This window comes from Coffea eugenioides, chromosome 2, assembly GCF_003713205.1.
Source record: "Coffea eugenioides isolate CCC68of chromosome 2, Ceug_1.0, whole genome shotgun sequence".
Taxonomy (NCBI): domain Eukaryota; kingdom Viridiplantae; phylum Streptophyta; class Magnoliopsida; order Gentianales; family Rubiaceae; genus Coffea; species Coffea eugenioides.
Window position 1 is genome coordinate 22,138,244 of NC_040036.1, and position 22,115 is coordinate 22,160,358.

The 22,115-nt window shown below is 37.7% G+C and overlaps 4 protein-coding genes across 14 annotated transcripts; all 4 read left to right on the forward strand.

The window, feature by feature from the left end:
• Window positions 1-1,933: 1,933 nt before the first annotated feature.
• LOC113762509 (2-carboxy-1,4-naphthoquinone phytyltransferase, chloroplastic) lies at window positions 1,934-7,735 on the forward strand. 2 transcript variants are annotated; one of them, XM_027305983.1, is made up of 13 exons: window positions 1,934-2,042; window positions 2,306-2,402; window positions 3,515-3,761; window positions 4,092-4,195; window positions 4,651-4,722; window positions 4,928-5,066; window positions 5,630-5,736; window positions 5,815-5,905; window positions 5,993-6,031; window positions 6,123-6,233; window positions 6,465-6,530; window positions 6,940-7,094; window positions 7,181-7,735. In XM_027305983.1, the coding sequence occupies exons 1-12, from the start codon at window positions 1,934-1,936 to the stop codon at window positions 7,072-7,074; spliced, it is 1,317 nt and encodes a 438-aa protein (XP_027161784.1). In that variant the 3' UTR covers window positions 7,075-7,094; window positions 7,181-7,735. The 2 variants fall into 2 exon arrangements, with proteins under 2 accessions (XP_027161784.1, XP_027161785.1); XM_027305984.1 differs by having other exon boundaries at window positions 2,040-2,097.
• Window positions 7,736-8,831: 1,096 nt separating this feature from the next.
• On the forward strand, window positions 8,832-12,210 carry LOC113763774 (3-methyl-2-oxobutanoate hydroxymethyltransferase 1, mitochondrial-like). 2 transcript variants are annotated; one of them, XM_027307694.1, is made up of 5 exons: window positions 8,832-9,553; window positions 10,023-10,229; window positions 10,332-10,478; window positions 11,430-11,483; window positions 11,594-12,210. In XM_027307694.1, exons 1-5 carry the CDS (start codon window positions 9,125-9,127, stop codon window positions 11,855-11,857), a joined length of 1,101 nt encoding a protein of 366 aa, XP_027163495.1. In that variant the 5' UTR covers window positions 8,832-9,124; the 3' UTR covers window positions 11,858-12,210. The 2 variants fall into 2 exon arrangements, with proteins under 2 accessions (XP_027163495.1, XP_027163496.1); XM_027307695.1 differs by having other exon boundaries at window positions 9,248-9,553; window positions 10,007-10,229.
• A 2,079-nt stretch (window positions 12,211-14,289) lies between these two features.
• LOC113760649 (putative pentatricopeptide repeat-containing protein At1g16830) lies at window positions 14,290-18,057 on the forward strand. Of its 9 annotated transcripts, none has more exons than XM_027303310.1 (3): window positions 14,290-17,242; window positions 17,306-17,474; window positions 17,569-18,057. In XM_027303310.1, the coding sequence occupies exon 1, from the start codon at window positions 14,682-14,684 to the stop codon at window positions 16,629-16,631; it is 1,950 nt and encodes a 649-aa protein (XP_027159111.1). In that variant the 5' UTR covers window positions 14,290-14,681; the 3' UTR covers window positions 16,632-17,242; window positions 17,306-17,474; window positions 17,569-18,057. The 9 variants fall into 9 exon arrangements, with proteins under 9 accessions (XP_027159111.1, XP_027159112.1, XP_027159114.1 ...); XM_027303311.1 differs by having other exon boundaries at window positions 17,327-17,474; XM_027303313.1 differs by having other exon boundaries at window positions 17,360-17,474.
• Window positions 18,058-18,661: 604 nt separating this feature from the next.
• Window positions 18,662-21,028, forward strand: LOC113761414 (14-3-3-like protein B). The gene is made up of 4 exons (XM_027304390.1): window positions 18,662-19,237; window positions 20,007-20,129; window positions 20,492-20,608; window positions 20,739-21,028. Exons 1-4 carry the CDS (start codon window positions 18,746-18,748, stop codon window positions 20,793-20,795), a joined length of 789 nt encoding a protein of 262 aa, XP_027160191.1. The 5' UTR covers window positions 18,662-18,745; the 3' UTR covers window positions 20,796-21,028.
• The last annotated feature ends 1,087 nt before the right edge of the window (window positions 21,029-22,115 follow it).

Sequence of the window (22,115 nt, forward strand, 5' to 3'; positions counted from 1 at the left end):
TATTTAGACCATTAAACAGATTGGTCAGTGTCCGAATTTCCACTCTTGTGTAACTCTATACTCCCTCGTATCCTTGGGAATGCCTTTATAGCTTTTTTTTTCTTTTCTTTCTGGGTAATAAAAGGAGAATAGCATTAATAAAAGTAGGATTCAGTTTACATACTGCAAAAAAACATTGCAGAGGAATCGAACGCCGGAAACAGACTCCACGTTGGTCCTCATAAAAAAACTGAAGCCAATTCAGGTGGACAGACATCAAAAATAACAAAAGTGCTGTCCACATTGCATCCAATCCTTGCTAGCGCATCAGCACATCTATTGGCTTCACGATAAACATGGGAGAGTCTTAAGTTGCTGGAGCTGCCATAGGAGGAATCTGCAATCCGACAACATGGGACGAACATAATGATCAGTGTTACTGTTATCATTCGAGTGAAACAAGGAAATTATATCAGAACAGTCGACTTCCACCTCCAAATGAGCTATATTCGTAGAGTTTGCAATCTCTGAATCATTTCTCATACCCCAGAGCTCTGCTGACATGCTGGCTTTATAGCTTATGGATGTGGAACAGTCCCCCCCCTTCTCTCTTTATTATTTGTATCCGCCATACTAAGCCCAGTTGTAGGTTATCCCATTCTTCATGCAATACGAATTGATACTTTTTTAGGATTCTCAAAAATGTTATCCTTTATTCATACATGGCAATCTACTCAAAATTCAAAATAGGTTACGTTGGAATATTAAAACCACCTTAAATGTTGAAGGACTGCTCCAAATTAATTCCCTAAAAAATCCTTTTTTTTCCTTTGAGCTCCCTAAAAAAATCGTTTTTAACATATAGTTATCACAAGTTCAAAACATGTACTTATCATAAGTTTATTTTAAACTTATGATAACTATATGTTAATAAGTTTTTTAAAATCTTATAGAGTGAATAAGACTTCAAGATTAACAGATTGGTTTTTTTTTGTAAGATATCTAGTTTTTTTTGTAAACCTCTCAATGTCTAGAGTCGAGTATTATTGGCCTCGATATTTTTTTTAATATAGAGATTAGATATATTCTTTTTCATAAACCTCTCGATGTTTGGTGATGGTATAATAATATTTCAACTAATCTAGAGTTGATCACTATCGATTTTTTTTTTTTTTCCTTTTAATTGAATGAATCTGGCATGTGTGCATGAATGAATCTTGACATGTGAGCACAGAGTCTGATTCGGTTGCCTTTCATCATTAAGGTGCACATTTCAAATTAATAAAGTGCACAACGAACCAACTGGGGTTGGGCCAAGTGGTAAGCAGCTTGGTTCCGCTTAAGCAGGTCTCGGGTTCGAAACCTGGCGTATGCAGCTACCCTTGTTGGGAGACTCACCCATCACAACCAGGTGTGCGATCCGGGTCGACCAACGGATTAGTCAGGGCAAAGCTCTGATACCGTGGCAGGCAACAAAAAAAAAAGTGCACAACGTTATAAGGGTAATTTAATCATTTAAAAATATATTCATTATCTCTTTTTCAAATACATAAAATTTAACATGATTCCCATGCACAATTTTCCTGAAAAAAAAAAAATTTAAACCCTACGTACGAATTTCAATTCTTCCCATCTTCTTTCTCCAAATTTTCCCAGAAGTCATTGTAATTACTTTCCTTTTGCAAAATTCCTATGATATTAGGCAAATGTTCGTTGATAATAACCCAAGATAATCTTAACCTCGAGGCAATTTTTGATGGACAGTAGCTTTAAATGGTAACTTTTTCAGCAGTCAGCACCCAGTTGTACGGAATATTCGTACAACAGGAATATTGGTCCAAACGATCCATCCTCAGTAAACTGTAAAGCTTATGAAGCGGGTGCGGCGCCTTTTATTTACATGCCAACATGGCTACACATTATTGGTCCGGCTAGATTTGCGCCACTCTCCGGTATGGATAACGTCTTGTTCCCTCTCTGGGGTGAATTTCCCACTTCCAACTTCCTTTATCCTAGTCCTGCTGTTTATCTTGCTTCTTCCATTGCTGTTCATGGAATAATGGGTATTACCTCTAATTCTCTAAGCCTTTACTTCTTTTCCTCTGGCAATTTTCAACTGTGAGTGCCGACTGTGCCTTCTTGTTTCATGGTCTTCTTTTTGGGTACTTGTTGTCTGTTTCTCAAGGTGGAGGGTGCTGTTCTAAGTTTCTTCTTGTTGTTTTAGTAGTTTTAATGCATTCTCTTTGCTGGTAAATGTTTATCCTTATTAATTTTGATTACCTGACTTAACCCCAATACTGCTGAAAAATATGCATCTTTTTTGCAGTAGGATTGGCTATGGCAGCTACATTCTGTTACCCGAACGGTGCTTTTGGCCTTAACAAACTCAACGATCACTTTCTTTACAGAGACAACAGTACAAGGCAAGTCCACTTATATTTCTTTGTTCACCCTTTTCAAATGTAATTTCTCATATATTTTGTGCTACAACATGTTCATATCATGCAAAATTTGAAATAAAAAAGACTTCTTTCAGGTTGTTAAGCTCACTGCTAGCTTGGACATTGTCACCTAAATTTTGGCAACCACCAACAGAGAAAAAAAAAAAAAGGGTTGTGTTTGGGGGGGGGGGGGGGGGGGGGAGTTTAGAGAGAGAGAGAGGTTGTAACACCCCAAATTGTTCGATCAATGTTGCTTAGTGTTTTTGTTTATGGTACTTGCTAACTTTTACTAAAGCTTTTTGAGTAAGATGCTTGGAGAATGATAATAAAACACCTAACTTGGTTTCCTACCTAATCTTCTAGCAGTTGGTTTTGCTGAGAGTTTTGTTGAGTACATGATTTTAGTTGCTTCTCCCAATCAAAGTTCCCTTATCTAAAGATAACTGAATGTGTTACTTCTTCGTCTTCAAAATGCTCTGCCTTTGCCTTTTCAACCACTACTGCTGATTGAGGGTTTCTTAACTAACTAATTAGGAAGAAGAAAAATTTATTATGACAAATTTCAAATCCACATCAAATTAACAGCAATCTAGCTGATTTTCTGAATTGAACTGGCTGTTCATTTTCCGATTCATGTTAAGGGTTTGGAGTTGACAACTTAGAGAAGGTGATTTTCATTTCTGACAAACTGAATCATTAGACAAGAATGTAGGCAACGTAACTGATCTCAGCTGTTCTTTCTTTCAATTTTTAAAGGAAACGAAATATCAGATACAGAGAGTGATTCAACTGAAGGACAAGCACAATGAAAGTTACACATATTACTCTAGGCTACACCTACAAACTACTATGATGAAGGTTATATTGTCAAGGAAGTATTGGCTTCCTGTCTTTCTTAGCTTTAGTAACCTGCTCAAATCAGATTCAGGTTTATTGTCATTGCTAAAGAGGTAGTGCAGGATTTATCTATTACTCTGGGTGAGAAGAGGGCTACTAGTTTTATGGCCAGTCAAGGAGTCAATCAGAGTCTGCAGATGGCACAAGATGGAAAACATTCCTCATTTATATACCATCTTAAACAAAATTTATTGCAGATTCTGTCCAGTGCCTTCCTTGTCTGGAAACATAAGAAGGCCCTGGTTCTGCAAGTGTCCTAAAACATGTCACCAGCCCAGCATAATGCAACTTGCAGTAAAGCAGCAAAGGCAACAATGGAAAACCTTTTTCCAGAGTACTTCTGATACTATCATTGAAGAGGAAAAAGATGACACTCCTAGAGCAACCATAATATGGAGGGCGATCAAGTTACCAATTTATTCTGTTGCCTTGATTCCACTAGCTGTAAGTATCATTGCATGGCAGTTATAACCTTTTTGTTTTCTTAGCTTTTATCTGACTTTTAGTGATAGGATTATTTTCTTTAACTTCTTTTAGGCACATAGCACTATTAACTGCTCTCTAAACTTCGGCCTGGGAATTCAAAAACATGCTGTTTTGGATTTAATAGTAGTTCTAGTGCGAGAGAGTGAGCTCTGCTATTGAAATGATTAATTTTCCGCATATTTGTTAGTGTAGGATTATTTGGAACATTCAGTCAGTCAACGACAAACGTCTATTGTATAACACTCAATTACTAGCTTCTTTATAATATGCTGCTATTACTGCAAATAGGTAGCAAGTGCAGCTGCGTATTTGCAGACAGGCCTGTTTTCTTCTGGGCGTTTTGTTGTTCTCTTGGCCTCGTCAGCTCTTATCATCACTTGGCTCAACTTAAGGTTAGATGCTTAATCTTTTAGGATTCAGATTGGTATCTCTTCCATTCTGATAAATGTCAATAAATTTATTGTACAAATATTGATCAAAAGATGAAAAAGGAAAAAAGAGTTTTGGAGTTAATTGCTGTAATATGTCAGACTAGAAAAGGAAAAATCAACTCCATTTAGTTAATAGGAAGCATCCCCTCAGGGGTTGGGAGTTGTTGCAGCTAAGGATTTTTGAACATAGAAATGAGGTTCTCTAGTTTTGTAATCTCTGTTCTTTGATCAAAGGATGGAGTGAGGTTGTCAAGTTCATTAAAGTTTTCTCCATCTTTCTTATGTGTTACTTTATCTCTCTTTCCTGTCATTTGGTTGATATGCTCTTTGTTAGCATATCACCAGTTGATCTATTTAATTTGGATATCAGCTGACTGCTTTTCACCCCTTCATTTATATATGTGTAATATGGGCAGCAACGACGTTTATGACTTTGATACAGGGGCAGATAAGAACAAGAAAGAGTCAGTTGTCAATATACTGGGCAGGTAAGATTTCATGTTTAGTGTTTTATTCTTGTTACCCCAGTGACTTTGCTACTTTTTGCTTCTCAATTGAGTCAAATTAAACAAAGTATAATTAACTATTTAAATACTCTTCAAACATGGGAGGCACGTTAGAGTTTGTCTTCTACATTCCTCCAAACAGTTTTGTTCTAAATTGGCTAATTGGAACTGTATTATTTGATGGAAGCCGTACAGGGACCCTTGTTGCTGCAGTTTTATCACTCATTCTGGGTTTTATGGGGCTTAGTTGGGCATCCTTGGAGGCAGGAAATGTGCGCTCAATATTATTACTGGCATCTGCAATCACTTGTGGGTACATATACCAGGTGGTACAATTTGCACAAAATTAGATAATCCCAAAGCACATGCATATCCCTTGCTGCACCAGTTAAACTAGCATCAAATTAAACAATTCATATTGGAATAAACATAAGGTGGATCAAGATGGAGTAGGCTTGTGGGAATTGAAAAGCAAATATGGAAGCTATTGTGCCTGTAAACTGTTTCTACAGAAGCACTACAGATTACAATGGGTCTTCTTGGCTTTAGCTTACTTTTTATGTGATGCATGTGCTTTTATGTTCTCATACCTGCACCCACTTCATCCATGTGGAATTCTTGGTCTCTTTACCATCTTATAGTACTTCTGGAGCACCCTAATCAGGAGAGCTGCAAACCTTATGTTGATACTGCATGACGTTATAATTCATACCCCTTCATGTTCATCTCAGGTTCCCCACCCTCTCTCACCATATTCTTAGTGAGGGACATCTACTAAACAAATTCTAAGCAATAAATCTTGGAGCAATTCTCTTTCTTATAGCCTGTCAACTGTTCTGTGCATGGGAAAGTCCAAAAACTCATGTCCTTCCAAAAACTTTTGTTGCAGTGCCCTCCATTTCGGCTAAGCTACCAGGGACTTGGAGAACCCTTATGCTTTGCAGCATTTGGCCCATTTGCTACAACTGCCTTTTATTTGCTTCAGAGCAGGACATGGTAGTTACTTGTATAGTTTACCTGCAATTACTACATGGAAATTCTTTTGCTTATGCAATTCATTCTGTATAATGATAGTGAGCTACCAATTACCGGCACTGTCCTTTCTGCATCAATTCTTGTTGGTTTAACAACAAGTCTGATCCTCTTCTGTAGCCACTTTCATCAGGTAGTCTCCCTCCCTCTCCTCCCTCCTTTCCCTCCTTCCCTTCCTCTCCATGTACTTTTACTACTAAACTTATGATGAGTATTCCAGGTAAAGGATGATATGGCAGTTGGAAAAATGTCCCCCTTGGTTAGTGCAGTGATAATGATGATTAAAATTTCATTGAAAAGAAAAAGCTGAAGGATCAATTAATCATGCACATCTCACTATGTTATTCCAGGTTAGACTGGGTACCAGAGCAGGCTCTGATGTGGTGAAAATTGCTGTGGTGGTTCTCTATTCATCTTTGCTTGTTCTTGGTCTTTTTGGCGGACTTCCAATCACATGCATTGTGAGTTTTAAGGCGTGTTTTAACTCCTTTTATTATTAGCTTGTAGGCTTGGACAAAGCCAAAATTATTGCTAACAGATCACCTCATGAAGTGGAGAAGCTTACTTTGGAGGGCCATTGACATTAACATTAGTCAAAATTTGTTTTAGTGCACTTCAATTTTGTCTTCACATTGTTGCTTAAAAGATTTTCCTCATATCAATTTTCAAATTTGGTTGCCCTTTTGTTTCAGATTCTTTGTGGACTAACAGTCCCAATTGGGAGATTGGTAATTAGATATGTGGCAGAAAATCACCAGGTGAGTGATGATTTAAGTCTTAAGAATCCACTTTAAATTGGAAAACTATATGTGAGATAGCCACACATGAACTGAATTTGTTGAGTGATAACCTATGGAGGGTTCAATACGTCAGTTTAAGTGAACTACACTGAAATGTACTTCTAGGTAGGATCTCCAAAATTTACTACATAAGCAATGGTGGACATGGTGTGGCAGCTGCCAAGCCAACCCTTACCTTTGCAGTTGATGGATGCCGCATTTTGTTTCCTTAAAAAATGAAAAAGAATTCATTTTTGTGAACCCTCTCCCAACATAGAACCACAGAACCATTTTAGTTCTCTATGATAATACTGGCCCTTCGTTTACTGTCCTTTCTATAATTTCTTGGATATGCTTCTGAAGTTTGATCTAATTCACAACTTTATAGGACAACACAAAAATTTTTATGGCAAAATATTACTGTGTGAGGTTGCATACTGTATTTGGCGCTGCTTTCGCCGCTGGACTTGTGGCAGCTAGAATGGTTGCTGGGAGTGGTATCTTAAAGCGCATTCTGCCTTAGTGTTTTTCACTATTTATCAGGTGAGAATGTGGATTTGAGTCTTGCATAAATGAAATTATCTGGAAATCGTAATTATACCTTTGACTTTGTCTTCTTTTCGTGTCAGAGGGAGAGTCTCGAACAATTTAAAGTCGTCTTTCAGGATGGCTTTTTCCCATAATGGCAGCCCCAAGAACGTACTTCTGCTTTACATTTATGGGAGTTGAAGGCAAAAGATTACACTTCCCATCAATGTGGCCGTCACACTTCTATTTCATTAATCTCCTCTGGCCTTACCAGCTGCACCAAACAGGAGATTAAGTTGAAGACTTCCCTGTGAAATCAACCATGATAATGGTACTGTAGTGGAAAGCTTTTTGTCTCATGGCAAAGAGCTGAAATGGTGGATCAAAGATCAAGAGTTCAGCTGTTGCAGCTTTTTTGCTTGATTAGAGATCTAGCTCTCTGCCATTGGCACAAGAATGGCAACTTAAAGGCGTATCATCGGAGAAAACGCTAATTACGTAATATGTTGTCCTGAAAGAAACTTGTTTTCAGGTGGACTTGTTCCCACCTTCCGGGATCCCAAATGCTAGTACCACGTATCATCAGCTTAATATTTGCAGCTGCGAAGCTTTTTAATGCTTCATTTTGAATTAATTGAGCAGTTCTTTGACTTGAATGCTTGCCTCCCACTTTCATGTTTTCTGCAAACACTGCTAGTCCTAAGACCACGTTAGGCTATTGTAGTTGATCGTAGGCCAGGCCTCAATTTATGAATGAGGAAATGCTGATCGAATAGTTTCCTTCAGCTACCATGCTTGAAGAAAATGTATTCTGTGTCCTCTACATATATCCTTCCTTCAAGCCCCATTTCTAAGATTCAACCAGATAGGGAAAGAATAACCTTACCTTTCACTACGACCTTTCATAATGATTAAAAAATCAATATGACTTTTAAGAATTTTAACCTTTTTTTTTTTATAAATTCAAAAATCAACATAAAGCTCACTACTGTTTTATTGTAAATAATTTAGTTCAGCTTATTTTTTTCGATCACCTACTCAACTTTTGAAACAGGATACATTATTGCCTTTATAAACATGGCAATTTCCCTTTAACGGGAAATCATAAAATAAAGGAAAAAAAGTCTTGCCGCTAAAGCTAGGAGGGCCAGTAGGGACTGAATCACCACCAGATCTAATGTGACAATTAGTGGGATGCAAGGTTTAAATGACTTAGTAACGGCCACCAGCCTTGTGGTTAAAAAAATCAAGAAGCAGAAATATAATCGCAAAAGCTGGTCATAAGGATGCAAATATTGTCTTTTTTTTGTCGAAATAATAGACCTATAATTATGGATGCAAATATTGTCTTTTTTTTGTCGAAATAATAGACCTATAATTATTCTATACTACGATGAGAAAGATATGAAGAGATCAAGAAAAAATCGAAGAAACCGAACCACCTATCGATCCAAGCCACTTAAAGTGGCTTGCGACATTTTGTAGCGAATGGTGGGAGGCGATAACCGAGCTTGTAAGGATGCAAATATTGTCGATGTCTTAAAATGTCAAAAGAAAGTGAGTTTGTTTGGATAAGAGTTTATTTAGATGATTTATTTGAGATATTTACTGTAGCACTTTTTGTGATGTGATGTATGTGAGATAAAAAGGTGATTGGGAAGATAAAAAGATGATTGGGATTTTGGGTAGTCGCAAATTGCAATTTGCAATTTGCAATTTGCGTCCTTCGTCATGGATAACGTCCCACAAAAACTTTTATATATAAACCTGGCACTGCCAAAAGTGGTTGCAATTTTCGTTTGCTGACTGACCTGTGACCAGCCCACCAGTCCACCTAACGTATCCCAGCGTATCCCCATTTCTCATCTTCCCCAATTGTTCTGCTGGTGGGGCAGCCCCAAAACTGAGCTGTGAAGTGAAGGGGCCAACAAAACCAAACCCCTCCCTCCACCCCAATTTCCTATATAATATAATTACGACCCTTCACATTTCCACGTACAAGATTCTAAGAAAGTTAAAATCTCGATTTTATTTTCCAAGTTTGAATGGCAGTTCTCACTTCAATCAGGAAGTCCTTAGGCTTTATCACCAAAAGGGAATCCTTTTCCAAGATCCTTTTGGGAACAGGATGTTTGAGCAATGTTCCAGAGAACACAGTTTATGGAGGGCCAAAGCCGCAGGATCCAAACCAAAGAGTGACACTGACAAATTTACGCCAAAAGCATAAAAAGTGGGAGCCCATAACAATGGTGACAGCCTATGATTATCCGTCTGCAGTGCATCTTGACACTGCTGGCATTGATATTTGCCTTGTGGGTGACTCTGCTTCCATGGTGGTTCATGGCCATGACACCACTTTGCCTATTACTCTTGAAGAAATGCTTGTTCATTGCCGTGCCGTGGCAAGAGGCGCCAAGAATCCACTCCTTGTTGGGGACCTACCTTTTGGTACTTACGAGTCCAGTACTCATCAGGTGATGTGCATGCTTCTCCTTTTGTTGCCCGCAAAAATAGTACCTTCAGTTTTTACCTTTTTCTGGGTAGTTATGCATATTCTCAGTATTGTGATGTTACTATGAAAGCAACTTCAATCCCATTTGTTTTTTATTCTATTATTTGATGGAGGTTTGCATTTTAAAATTTGGTTTTGAGGAAATAGAGGGGTAAAAAAAGGGAAATTGGGAAGGCAGACTTTTGAACAGGAAAAAAATATGGAAGAATACGGATATACTGAGTCGTCTTACACCCGTCCCTGTCAACTGTTGGCTTTTTAAGTGAAACTGTTGCTGAAAGTCCATGTTAGGGTTAATTATTTCATATTATTCTTTGCAAGGCTCTAGCAAATTCATATTATGCAGTTTCTGTCAGAATTAGACGAAATGTGGTTTCTTTCTCTTTTGAATGTGCAATGGTTGGTGATATTGCAGTTTGAATTGTGAGCAGGCAGTTGATACAGCAGTTAGGATACTCAAGGAAGGAGGAATGGATGCAATTAAATTAGAAGCTGGAGCACCATCAAGAATTACTGCAGCTAAAGCTATTGTTGAAGCTGGGATTGCTGTTATGGGGCACGTTGGGCTTACTCCTCAGGCTATTAGCGTTCTGGGAGGATTTAGACCTCAAGGTCGAAATGTTGCTGGTGCTGTAAAGGTAATCTTTTCATAATCCTATCCTTAGCAGGGGATGCTCTCCCAGGGCTTTGTTTGGTTATTTTTGGAACTTTATCTAAAGAGTAATTATGTCTTTCTGCAGGTCGTGGAGACTGCCATAGCATTGCAGGAAGCAGGTTGTTTCGCTGTTGTTCTGGAATGTGTTCCTGCACCTGTAGCTGCTGCAGCAACATCAGCTCTTCAAATCCCCACTATTGGCATTGGTGCAGGTCCATTTTGTAGTGGTCAGGTTTGTTGCTTTTAAGTTCTGTTTCTTCATCCCAGGACTGACAAATATTGTTAAACATATTCCAAAAATAAGTAAATGGTTCCATGAGGTTTTGGTTAGTTACTAAGTCAGTATTGACAATTTTCATTTTCCTTGATGCATTTTGTAAATTGGTTACATATTCTCTTCAAATTGACTGTTATTGGTTGAAATAGAGCTTAGGACAATTTTGATTGAGTAACAAGATAAGCAATATTCTAAACCTTGAAAGCTGTTTAATCAGTCTGACTTGCCATTGAACCTTAACAACTTTGAAGAGCGTCTGAAGAGAAAATGGTCACATTCAACGGTTTGATGAAGTGAATGAACTTTTCCTCCAACTGCTTGATGATATTGTTTAGGTCAACTTTTTTGCCTGCCGTTTGCAGTGATGACAGTTAGTGACATATTGTTAAAAGAGGTGTGGACATCCTGGTGAAGTTCCTCTTTTTTGTTTTTCCTGACTATGTGCTTGGGTAAGATTTCTTTGGAAGATTGTTTGCTCGAGAAAAATGTTTTATGGATTCATTAGGAATTATCATCTATCCGCTTAGAGGATATATTGATTTCTTGGCAAACTTCAGAAATGTATCCTTTTGATGTAGTGAAAATTGAACAAAAGCCAATGCTTTGACTTCGTATGCTTGCATCTGCCAACTTTGCCTTAGTAGTTACTGGCAAAATATGAAAACCTTTCCCACCAAATGTTGATACTTATGATCTTTCTCATTGATTTGCAACGTTTTTCTATTGCACTGTAAATTTTGATGCTATTGGTTAACATTGCAACATGGCCAGCATCGTAAGTTCTCTTCATGTTTTGTTATCCTTAATGATCAAGTTCAGGGCCCTCCTATTTCTTTACTATGAGTCGTTAGGCTGAAATTACTGACAATATTTTATTTCCCACCTTTTATCAATTCACATGGCCAGGTGCTAGTTTACCATGATCTCTTAGGGATGCTACAACACCCACATCATGCTAAGGTTTGGGATTTTATTTCGCTTTTCTGGATCTTCCACTTTTCTCAATCTCCTTGCCTTCATAAAATACCGGATTTGACAACTCATTAGTGCTTGATACGCAATTATTGCAGGTTACTCCAAGGTTCTGCAAACAGTATGCACATGTCGGAGATGTCATCAATAAAGCTCTTTTGGGGTACAAGGAAGAAGTAACAAGTGGTTCTTTTCCAAGCTCTGCCCATAGTCCATATAAAATTTCTGCTGCTGACGTGGATAGCTTTTCAAAAGAGTTAGAGAAACTTGGACTGAGTGATGCAGCATCTGCAGCTAGTGCTGCTGCTGAGAAATTGAAACCACTGAATAATCAGGTGGGAGAACACCAAGCAACTAAATGAGCTGCAGAAGCAGAAGGCTCATGACAAGCTTGCCCCACTTCTTGTTCAAACAGCAAAAGTTTGCACTTGTTTGGTTCTTCATTCTTAATTTTATTGATTCAGTCAGGATTATAAGCATCAAAATAGGATTTTGTTGATTCAGAATGAGTATCAAATAGGGGCATTTTACTTTTGAGTTTTGATGGATTCAGAATAATCCTTTTCCAAGAAAATTTCTTGGTTACAAAACTCACAGCCTTGGATGATTTCTTTTCTGTGATAGAAATTTGAAGATGCTCTTGTGGCAATTGCATTTTAACTGACCTGCAACGTCATTAACAGGGATTTCACAGTTCTTGCCCTGCATTTCTCAATAATACGTCTGGTTTAGAAGCCATTTTAATCAATTTATGAGTGGTTTTTCTTTTTTATGGTATAACTTCCTTGCTGATGGTCCTTAGCTAATGAATTTAGTACTGCTAAACCCCCAAAAAAAATGGAGTTTAGTACAAACTATTTAATCTTACACTCGTGTCAATCTCCCTGGTATTGAACGTTTGTTTCATCTTCCTTTTCCATGAATATTTACTCTGCCTATTAAGTTAGACAAGAAATCCGTTGTTAAATACCATTAGAGTGATTCTTCGTCCGTCTATTGATTTCCTTTTTGCCTTTTTGTTAAAAAAAAAAAAATTTCTACCGTGAGAAGATGTGGAATTCAAGAAATGAAGAGTAGTAAAAGGCAATTTGACCCAAAAATCTCCAAATCCTGAAATTTGAAACTTAACCACTAAATAAAAACTTCTTCAGTCAATTTCCTTTTTGCCTTATTTACTTCATATGCCAATGATTGTGTTACAGCTTACGAATGCATTTTTCATTGTGTTAATGCCCAATCAGGGCCAGAAAAATGCCGCTATTAAGATCTTAGCAGTCCTGTTTCCGTTGTCTTTGATTTTTATTAAAAAGAGATCTCCCTTTTATTAATGAAGGAAAAAGAACTTGGAAAATGTAGTAAATATTTGTTTAACAGAAACACGTAGTAAAAGCTTGACAGATAATTAGATACCATGACTCGTTTATTCAACATTAGTTACTACCATGAGAAATGAGAAGTCTCAAAAAATAATAAAATACAAAAGGAAAATTTATCAAATTGGTCCCTCACATTTTTTAAAAAAAAAAACTTTTTTAGTCTCTTACATTAAAAATCAGCCACAATAGTCTTTCAATATAAAAAAGCCTACTCGATTGGTTCCAAAGCTCATTTTTGCTTACTTTTTCGGCCAAAAAGTACATATCTTTCTTACATGCCTATAATTTCAAGAATAAAAATGAAAACACGCTTCGTTTTCTCTCTTTGTTTGTTGAAAAAAGGAAACTGTAAGCCACCAAATCCTTTTTTCCCCCTTGCTCCCTTTTTAGCTATTAAAACCCTAGTTGTAAGCCATCAAACATCCAATCAAAGAAGAAAATTTCAGTATGGTCACTTACAAGTAGTAAAAGAAGAGCAGAAAAAGACGTCTAAAAAGCTCATCCATTGCAAAGTACAATGGGAACAAACAATGATCAATCTCATTGTGGCAAAGAACCCATGATTGTGATTTCTTGGAAACCTGCAAATCCGAAAGGGAGATTCTATGGCTGCCAAAACTACGAAGTAAGCTCGAGCATATTTCATTTTGGTTATCTTAGAAAAATTGGTTCTTAATATTGAGTGAAAATTAGTTCTTGATATGTGCTGTTCTTGCATTTTAGGTAAATCGTGCTTGTCACTATTTCAAGTGGTATGACTCCCCAGTGTGCAATAGATCAGTGTCAATAATACCTAGCTTATTAAAGGCCATCAATCGGTTGGAAACCGAGCAAGAAAAGATAATTTGAAAAGAAAAAATTACTTTGGGCTACTTTACTTACTTTTTGAATGTGCATTTTGTTGATTGTGTTGAATAAGAATTCAATTAAAGTCCAAAGAAGAAACAAAACATATAACGTAAAAGCAATGTGATCTTTGTACCTTCATTGTTGGCACCATTGTCAACATGATATTGAAGAATGAAAAAGTTAAAATCTCTCTTGTTCAATCGAAGTTTATATTTAGGATTTTGGTGGCTTATGTATTTCTTAAGAGGAAATGAAGTATGTTTTCATTTTTGTCATTGAAATTATAGGCACGTGAGAAAGGCGTACACCTTTTGGCTAGAGAAGCGAGCGAAAACGAGCTTTAGGATCAATTGGACAAACTTTTTTTATCTGAGGGACTTTTGTGGCTAATTTTAAATATGAGGGACTAAAAAAAAATTTTTTTTTTTTTGAAAATGTGAGGGGCTAATTTGGCAGATTTTCCAATAGAGGGAGAAATGTGCACTAGGGATGTGGGAACCAAACAATACCTAAATGCCTAAACAGGCAATTTAATGAAAGTTCACACAGCCCACCAGGCGCCAGTCCAGTCCAGCAACCAGCAACCCTTCTCTGCCGCGGTTCCGCCTCTTGGTATTCAAAGAACGGCAATATTCCCGCTACCGGAACCCCGCTCACCAACTTATTTGAAACCCTCCATTTGAAAAAAAAGTTTGCACCAAAATTTTATCTTGCTCCACAGATTATTTACTTTGGCAACTCCCATCAATCAATTCTAGCTAATTGAGAAATACCGACCTCCTAAAATTTCTGCAGCTGCCAAACCAGTAAGCTTATTCTTCCATTTTACTTGTATTACGCACACTGATCAAGTTGAAATGCTTTGGTCATTTATTTCTTCTTTATTTTGTTTTTTCCAAGAATTTGTTTATGCTGCTTGTGGACTTACCGAAAGTCAGTAATACTAAATCATTATCTGGAGATGATATGGCGGTTGAGATATAAATTCTGGAAAGCTTTAGAGCTCAAACCCACTTCATATTTTCTTGTAAAGAGCCAACCTTTGGTTGCGATTCACTATCTTGCTTCACCACTTCAGAGTCCAACAACTGAAAAGCACAAAAAGTTTGAGACTTTTTTGACTAGGGAAGAATTTTATAGCAAGAGTTCTGGAAATATAGTGCTCAATCCTCACATTGTGCAAAAAACTTTGATAGATTGCCGTTCGGATGTAGTTGCTTTAAGCTTTTTCTTGTGGTGTGCTCGCCAGCCAGATTATTTCCATGATAGGGCCGCCTTTTCTCATATGGTGAATGTAGTTTCTCGGCTTATTCAAAGATTCTCCACGCTTGGAGGAATCCTTGAGGAATTAGCTCATGTTGGTTGTGCGACAAAACCTCAGACTTTGCTGCTTTTGTTGAGAATTTTCTGGTATGGGAAAATGTATGAGCTAGTTTTCGAGGCTTTTGAGGAAATGCTGCGCCATGGTTACACCCCAAATACTTTTGCTCGCAATATCGTTGTGGATGTGCTGTTTAAGATTGGGAAGGTTGGCGCAGCGCTTAAAGTTTTGGAGGAGACTGAGGTACCAAATTTTTTGTCATTTAGTATTGCCGTATGTAATTTGTGCAAGCTCAATGATTTGATTAACATGCGCAATGTGCTTAGGAACATGTTGAGAAATGGTTATTCTCTTAATCCTGAGACTTTTTTGTCTGTGTTGAATTGTTATTGCAAATTGGGTAGACTGGAAGAGGCATTGCAGCTATTAAGTCTTATGATTACTTTGGGTGTTCCTACCTCTGTGAGTGTGTGGACTGTGTTAATTGATGGATTCTGTAAGCCTGGCCAACTTGATGTTGCGAGTTTTTTACTGGACAAAATGGTTCAGAGTGGATGTTCTCCAAACATTGTGACATGCACTTCTTTAATTAAAGGATTTCTAGAAGCTAAGATGCCTAACAAGGCTTTTAAGATCTTAAGTACCATGGAGTCCAGGGGATGTTATCCTGATTTGTTTCTTTGCAATGTATTAATAGATCGTCTATCTAAGATGGGAAGATATGATGAAGCACTTGATTTCTTCTTTAATCTGCAAAAACAAGGATTAATCCCCGATCCTTACACTATATGTTCTATTTTGTCTGCCATCTGTTCTTCTCAGGAGTTTCTTCTTCTACCTTTATTAATCAGTGGACTGGTCATAGAACCTGACTTAGTGATGTGTAACTCCCTTCTAAATTATTTCTGCAAGGCCGGTCACCCAACTGGCGCCATTGAGTTTTACAATGACATGATACACAGGGGTTTTAAGCCAGATAAATATAGTTATGCTGGATTACTGAGTGGACTTTGCAGGTCAGGTAGGATTCACGAGGCAGTTAATGTGTATAATGGTATTGTTCAAGAACATCTTGGCCTTGATGCTCATCTTCATACCATAATCATTGATGGGCTTATAAAAACTGGCAACTTCCACAGTGCAATCAAATTTTTCAGGAAAGCTGGTCTAGAAAATTTCCCTCTGGATGTTGTGTCCTATACTGTAGCCATCAATGGACTCCTAAAGGGCGGTCGAGCTGGAGAGGCATATAATTTGTTTTTCCAAATGAAGGACCTTGGTATAACTCCTAATATATACACATATAATCTGGTACTCTCTGGTTTCTGCAAGGATAGAGATGTCAAAATGATTAAAGGAATTCTTCAAGAAATGTCTGATGTGGGGGTGGAGATAGACAACGGTACATTAAATTTGATGAAAAGTTTCCTCTACAAATGGCACTGCTACCGTCCAGTATTTGAGCTTTTTGTGGAGTTGTGGGATTCTGGATTGCTGCCAAAGAAAATGTATGCTTTATTGACTGATGAACTTGGTCGTGGTCTTTTAGCTGATGATGCACCTAAAAAGTTCCAGAAGCTGGCATTGTAGGCTCAGATGAATTGTGCGGTTTGGCTGCTTCAGTAGGTTGACATAATGCCTGGGAGAGACTTGGCTTTGTAGTTTTCGCTGACTGCATAATTTCTTCTCCTCAGACAGCTGTGTCATTGTGTCATCCACTACATCTTAGCTCAGACCAGGGTTAAAGATTTTATTGAGATCTTGCAGTCTGAGGCTTGCAGCTGCAGGTCTTCTGAGGTTTCAAGTGAATTTCCAAAACTTTCACCGCTATAAGCTAAGAGGGAGCTGATTATAGGTAAGATTGCACTTTTCCTGTTTATGCATACGAGGTAGGATTACATTTGATAATTTGAATCGGTAACACCTTGTCTGCATGTAGGTAATTTAAAGTCATACATGATTCAGAATCTAATGTGATAAACAATTTAAAGTATTGTTCTTATGTTCTATTGGCATAACAATTAGGCTCATGATTCTTTATGGAAAAGTAGAATGGAGCTGAGTTCACTGGAAGTTTTTCTACTTTGGCTATAAAGGAGCTTCAGTAAAAGTATGTTCATCCATATGATAGAACCGGTTCACCCATTAGACTTGCACAAGATTCAGTCTGATCAACTTGGTTCGTCTAAAAGCTTACAATGGTATGTTACTTTGATTTATGTTTATGTTTGGTTTCGACCCCTTGATTTTGACATACTTTTCAGTATATTGGTTGCTGCCTACAGGTGCAGAGTAATAAAATTTTAAGGTCTGTGCAGAAGCTCTGCGCATTGGCAACAATACTGCAGTTGAACCTTATTGCAAAAATAATGGGAAGAAGACAGAAGATGAACTAATCATTTTACCTTCAATATGTGAATCATTGCGTGTTCGGTAAGTGCATTTACTGACAAACTGCTATTTCCTTTGAAGAGACTACACACACTTACTCTCTCTCTTTCTCTCTATCTCTCTGCTCTTTGTTCAGGGGGTTGCATTGTTATTTAGTCCATAGATCAAGAGATGGGCTTGCACAGTTCATGCAATAATCCAGCGTGACATTGTATTCCAGTTCTGTTGTATGACAATATGATACATTAATTTCTCTGACAGCCCCAAAGCGGCTTGGTTTCAAGATGTAAATACTTTATTGACTTCCCAAGCACATGCAGCAGAAGATGGGATGGTCATCTGAAATCCCATACGGCAGAATAGTTTGATCAAGTGGAGCATTATTGTTCAACTGGATGAACGGTGTCAATCCTGAAATGCGATATTCTGAGCTTGGAACAGATGATGTATGTTGTTGGCTGGCATTCTGTCATGAGAATTCGTGGTCGGCTCTCCGAATTCAGTATGGCGAAAATGATATGTTGGTCCATCTATTTGGAATTCGGCCTTACAACGGAGAGATGCAAATAAATTGATGTTGTTGGTCAATCGAAATACCCATCTAATATTTATCTAGCTTATATGATGTATGTATACATATTATTAATTATTAATTTTTCTTGTATTTATATATATATATATTTTTTAATTTAAATTTACCTATTCTTTCTTTCTTGTATTTACTATAATTCAATCATCTAAATTAGGAAAGACTTTGTTGTAAGGTAAATGTGATATTTTTTTGTTCTTCTGTTTCTTCCCTTGCTGGCCTGCTGCTAATTGACGACATATTCTACTAGTTGATTTATTTTTTGTCCAAGAAAACAATAATCATTAACGAGTAACAGTAGTGTCCTAATATTTAGGTAATTCCTCCAAAGAAAAAGGAATGTATTAATCAAATCGAATACATTTCAACTAAATATTTCTCCATTTAAGCAATGAAAAGAAATTTCTATGCACTACTAGTAGTGTAATCTCCAATTAACGTTACCATTGGCTATTGAAGAAGAAGGGAATGCCCAGAAATAATTTAAATCAAACTACTAGTATAATCAATACCGTATAATTACCCAAAAAAAAAAAAAGAATAATTACAAAAATTGCAAGAAAAAACAAAAGGAAAAATACAGTCCTCTTGTTTTCACCTATAAAGCATCATTTCTACCCACCCTTCCGTTTTTACTCCTCTCCTCCTCTTTTTGCTGCAGATCTGATCTCAGAAAAACTCCAATCGTTTCTTTTTCTCCTTTGCCCCAAAAGGAAATAAGAAAATGGCTTCCGCGGCCCCATCGCCCCGTGAGGAGAATGTGTACATGGCTAAGCTCGCCGAGCAGGCCGAACGCTACGAAGAAATGGTGGAATTCATGGAGAAAGTCTCCGCCTCGGTGGGCGAAGGCGACGAGCTCTCTGTGGAGGAGCGCAACCTCTTGTCGGTGGCCTACAAGAACGTGATCGGAGCCCGCCGAGCGTCCTGGCGGATCATATCGTCCATTGAGCAGAAAGAGGAGTCACGAGGCAATGCCGACCATGTGAATGCTATCAAGGACTATAGCGGGAAGATTGAGAAGGAGCTTTCGTCCATTTGTGATGGGATTTTGAAGCTTCTGGATGCTAAGTTGATTCCGGCAGCTGGCGCTGGTGATTCCAAGGTGTTTTATTTGAAGATGAAGGGGGATTATCATAGGTATTTGGCTGAGTTTAAGACTGCTTCTGAGAGGAAAGAGGCTGCTGAGAATACCCTTAATGCCTACAAGGCTGCCCAGGTATCTTTCGTTGAATGTTATTTGCTGCTTGGTTTTTGTGCTTCTTTTGTTAAAGGTATTCTGTGTTTGACGGGATGTTGATTCAATTTTTATTTATGTGTCCCTTTATTTTGTGGATTGATGAATTTGGTTTCTTGATTGTAAAACGTTCAAAGTTTTTATTTTTATTTTTCGTGAATATTCTGATAAAGCATTATATGGGGATTAGTCATCTTTCTGTTTAAGTTATATTTATAGGTGGTTATCCGTGAAGAAGAAAGTTTTTGTTGCGTCAAAGTGGAAATAGATTTTCTGGTCAATTGAGAAGGATGTTTGGATCAATCTTTTATATTATCATGCAAAGGCTGTGACAGAACATGCGCCAGGGTTTTTTTTTTTCCTTTTCCCTTTTCTGTCACAGCCTTTGCTGGCGTTTATCATTGTAAATATTTATTTTTGTTTGGAATTTTGGTCTTAGTTTGGCGGTATGTTAGGATTGAGTCTGGAAGCAATGACAAGGATATACAGATGCGAGCAAATTGTTGCTCCAATCATGATCCAGCCTCTAATTTTGGAGGGTCAAGTTTGAGTAGACTCGCCATTTTTATATATACTTTTCACTGGGGCTGTCACCATCTAATCTAGTAACTCATGATCAATAATCTATGTTGGTATGCTGCTCGGAGTTACAGGTGTTTTAGAGTGCTTTTAATAGCAGTGATCTGCTTTTCTCTGCCTCTACTCTTTTGTTTTTTTTCCTCAGCTTTTAATCGAAAATTCTTTTTTGCAGGATATTGCAATTGCTGAGTTGGCTCCTACACATCCAATCCGACTTGGGTTGGCTCTTAACTTCTCCGTGTTCTATTATGAAATTCTGAGTTCGCCTGATCGAGCATGCAATCTTGCAAAACAGGTGACAGTTGTGTGATTAGATATTTCCTATTTCAATTTAATTGTGGTTATTGTGTGTTAAGCATCTAACAAAGAGCCATCTTTTGGCACCGAATTTACCTTTTCTTTGGGATCATGAGAGGCGTCTTTTCATTGAATTTCACGGAAATGCAGTACATTTTTAGTCTTTTGCAGCACATAGTTTACATTAGTCATATAGCGACAGAGAAACTATGGACTTATTGATTGCTTGTAATTGGGTGCACGCCTGAAGTACAACTGAGCTGGTGGTCTGTTAGAATGCTTTTCTCTTAAAATTTTGATGAACTCATTTGTCTTTGGTGGCATAATGTGTTTAATTTTCATGAATCTCTTGTTCAACAGGCATTTGATGAAGCCATTGCGGAGTTGGACACCCTGGGAGAGGATTCATACAAGGATAGTACTCTCATCATGCAACTTCTCCGTGACAACCTGACCTTGTGGACATCAGACATGCAGGTAATGCTGCTTCCTCTCTTTTCCTGGCAGCTGTTTGATGCCCTTCCATGTCCATCTCTTGCATTGATTCCAGACATGTCCTAAATTTCCGTTTTCTTTTGATGACGCCTGCATTTTTTCACGTCACTAGGATGATGGAGCAGAGGAGATCAAAGAGACATCAAAGCGTGAAGATGAGCAGCAGTGAAATGAATGATTAAAACCACGGAATTTTTAATTTATTTGTTGTGGTTGAAGTAATTTTTTCTGAATGTTTTCTTCACGAGACATCCAGCCATTAATCTTTTAGAGGCACGAGTGAAAATTCTTCTTGAAATGCTCAAGATATTTCAGTCATCATGAATTATGATATCGATTAGATATATGAATTTCAAATGCCTTTGCATCGTAAGCAAAAGGCTTTCTAGCCATTGTTGCCCAGAAGCCTCTATCTGCCCTTACAGGTCCTTCTGAACAAAATCCTTTCGTCATGGATGTTTGCATGCGTGATGAGCTCTTTACCGTGCAATTGGCAGCATGATATGTCCTCCCCTCGAATGCCAGTTGTGGCGTGGCGTTTCTTTCGCCCATGGCATAGCAATAATAATCAGTTCCTTTTGTATGAATAAACCGTGATTAAGGCGGCATTGGCGAGCGAATTATATCGCGCTTGATTCGATCCCGGATCATCATTAAATCAGATGATTGACGTTTCTCGTCTGTATTAGAAAATTCAAGTATAAAAATCTCAACATGCATATGCGCAATCTAATATGCAATGTTGCCAATGAACACTTGTGTCTTGACACAATGGCAAACTTACCAAAGTCGCTAAGCGGAGCCAAAACCCACGTCATGATTCATGCATGCCCCAGATCATTTTTTCTTATGGTAACACGTACGTAGGGTGCCGTCGAGCCGAGATGCGCTCAAACTCAAAGGGTATAAAGTGCTATTCAAGTTCAAGCTCGAATGACTCAAGGAGCTGATGCTTGAGCTTGACTGAGAAAGTTGCAGAAATAATTGAGTTTAACTCGATAATGTTATCAAATAATGTCGAGTCTTATCAAACTCGAAAACTCAACTCAAACTCGAATATTAAGATCGAACAATGCCGAACTTGTATTAGTAATTTTGTGTGTGTGTAAATTATGATATTTAATATTTATTTTTTAATCATTTAATGCAATGCTCGATAGAGTTCGTCGAACGTGCGATTCTTGAACTCATTCAATAATACTTTCAAGTAGTCCAAATTCGATCAAAATGAATTCCAGTTGAGCTGTTAATCGAGTAGCTCGCGAGTTCAAGTTGAGCTACTCGCAAGCTACTTGGTTCATATCACCTTGAGTAATATGATAGTCAATTTGAGATTAATTGAATTACTATGTCAATTAGTATATAACCATTCATGTATGATAACTATTCTTACACAAACCCAACAGCGTATAACATCATTAGTATATAAAATATTAATCCAATAAAAACGAGTATACAAAACTGATAAATATGTCAATCATTCACATTC

What these genes read in the sequence shown, in the direction of transcription:
- LOC113761414 (XM_027304390.1), top strand. Translation starts at nt 18,746, where the DNA reads ATGGCTTCCGCGGCCCCATCGCCCCGTGAGGAGAATGTGTACATGGCT. An exon ending in CATGCAATCTTGCAAAACAG is followed by an intron (nt 20,130 to 20,491) that starts GTGACAGTTGTG and finishes CTTGTTCAACAG; the next exon opens with GCATTTGATGAAGCCATTGC. An exon ending in TGTGGACATCAGACATGCAG is followed by an intron (nt 20,609 to 20,738) that starts GTAATGCTGCTT and finishes TCACGTCACTAG; the next exon opens with GATGATGGAGCAGAGGAGAT.
- LOC113762509 (XM_027305983.1), top strand. Translation starts at nt 1,934, where the DNA reads ATGGATAACGTCTTGTTCCCTCTCTGGGGTGAATTTCCCACTTCCAAC. An exon ending in ATCACTTGGCTCAACTTAAG is followed by an intron (nt 4,196 to 4,650) that starts GTTAGATGCTTA and finishes TAATATGGGCAG; the next exon opens with CAACGACGTTTATGACTTTG. An exon ending in TTGGAAAAATGTCCCCCTTG is followed by an intron (nt 6,032 to 6,122) that starts GTTAGTGCAGTG and finishes ATGTTATTCCAG; the next exon opens with GTTAGACTGGGTACCAGAGC.
- LOC113760649 (XM_027303305.1), top strand. Translation starts at nt 14,682, where the DNA reads ATGATATGGCGGTTGAGATATAAATTCTGGAAAGCTTTAGAGCTCAAA.
- LOC113763774 (XM_027307694.1), top strand. Translation starts at nt 9,125, where the DNA reads ATGGCAGTTCTCACTTCAATCAGGAAGTCCTTAGGCTTTATCACCAAA. An exon ending in ACGAGTCCAGTACTCATCAG is followed by an intron (nt 9,554 to 10,022) that starts GTGATGTGCATG and finishes AATTGTGAGCAG; the next exon opens with GCAGTTGATACAGCAGTTAG. An exon ending in ATGTTGCTGGTGCTGTAAAG is followed by an intron (nt 10,230 to 10,331) that starts GTAATCTTTTCA and finishes GTCTTTCTGCAG; the next exon opens with GTCGTGGAGACTGCCATAGC.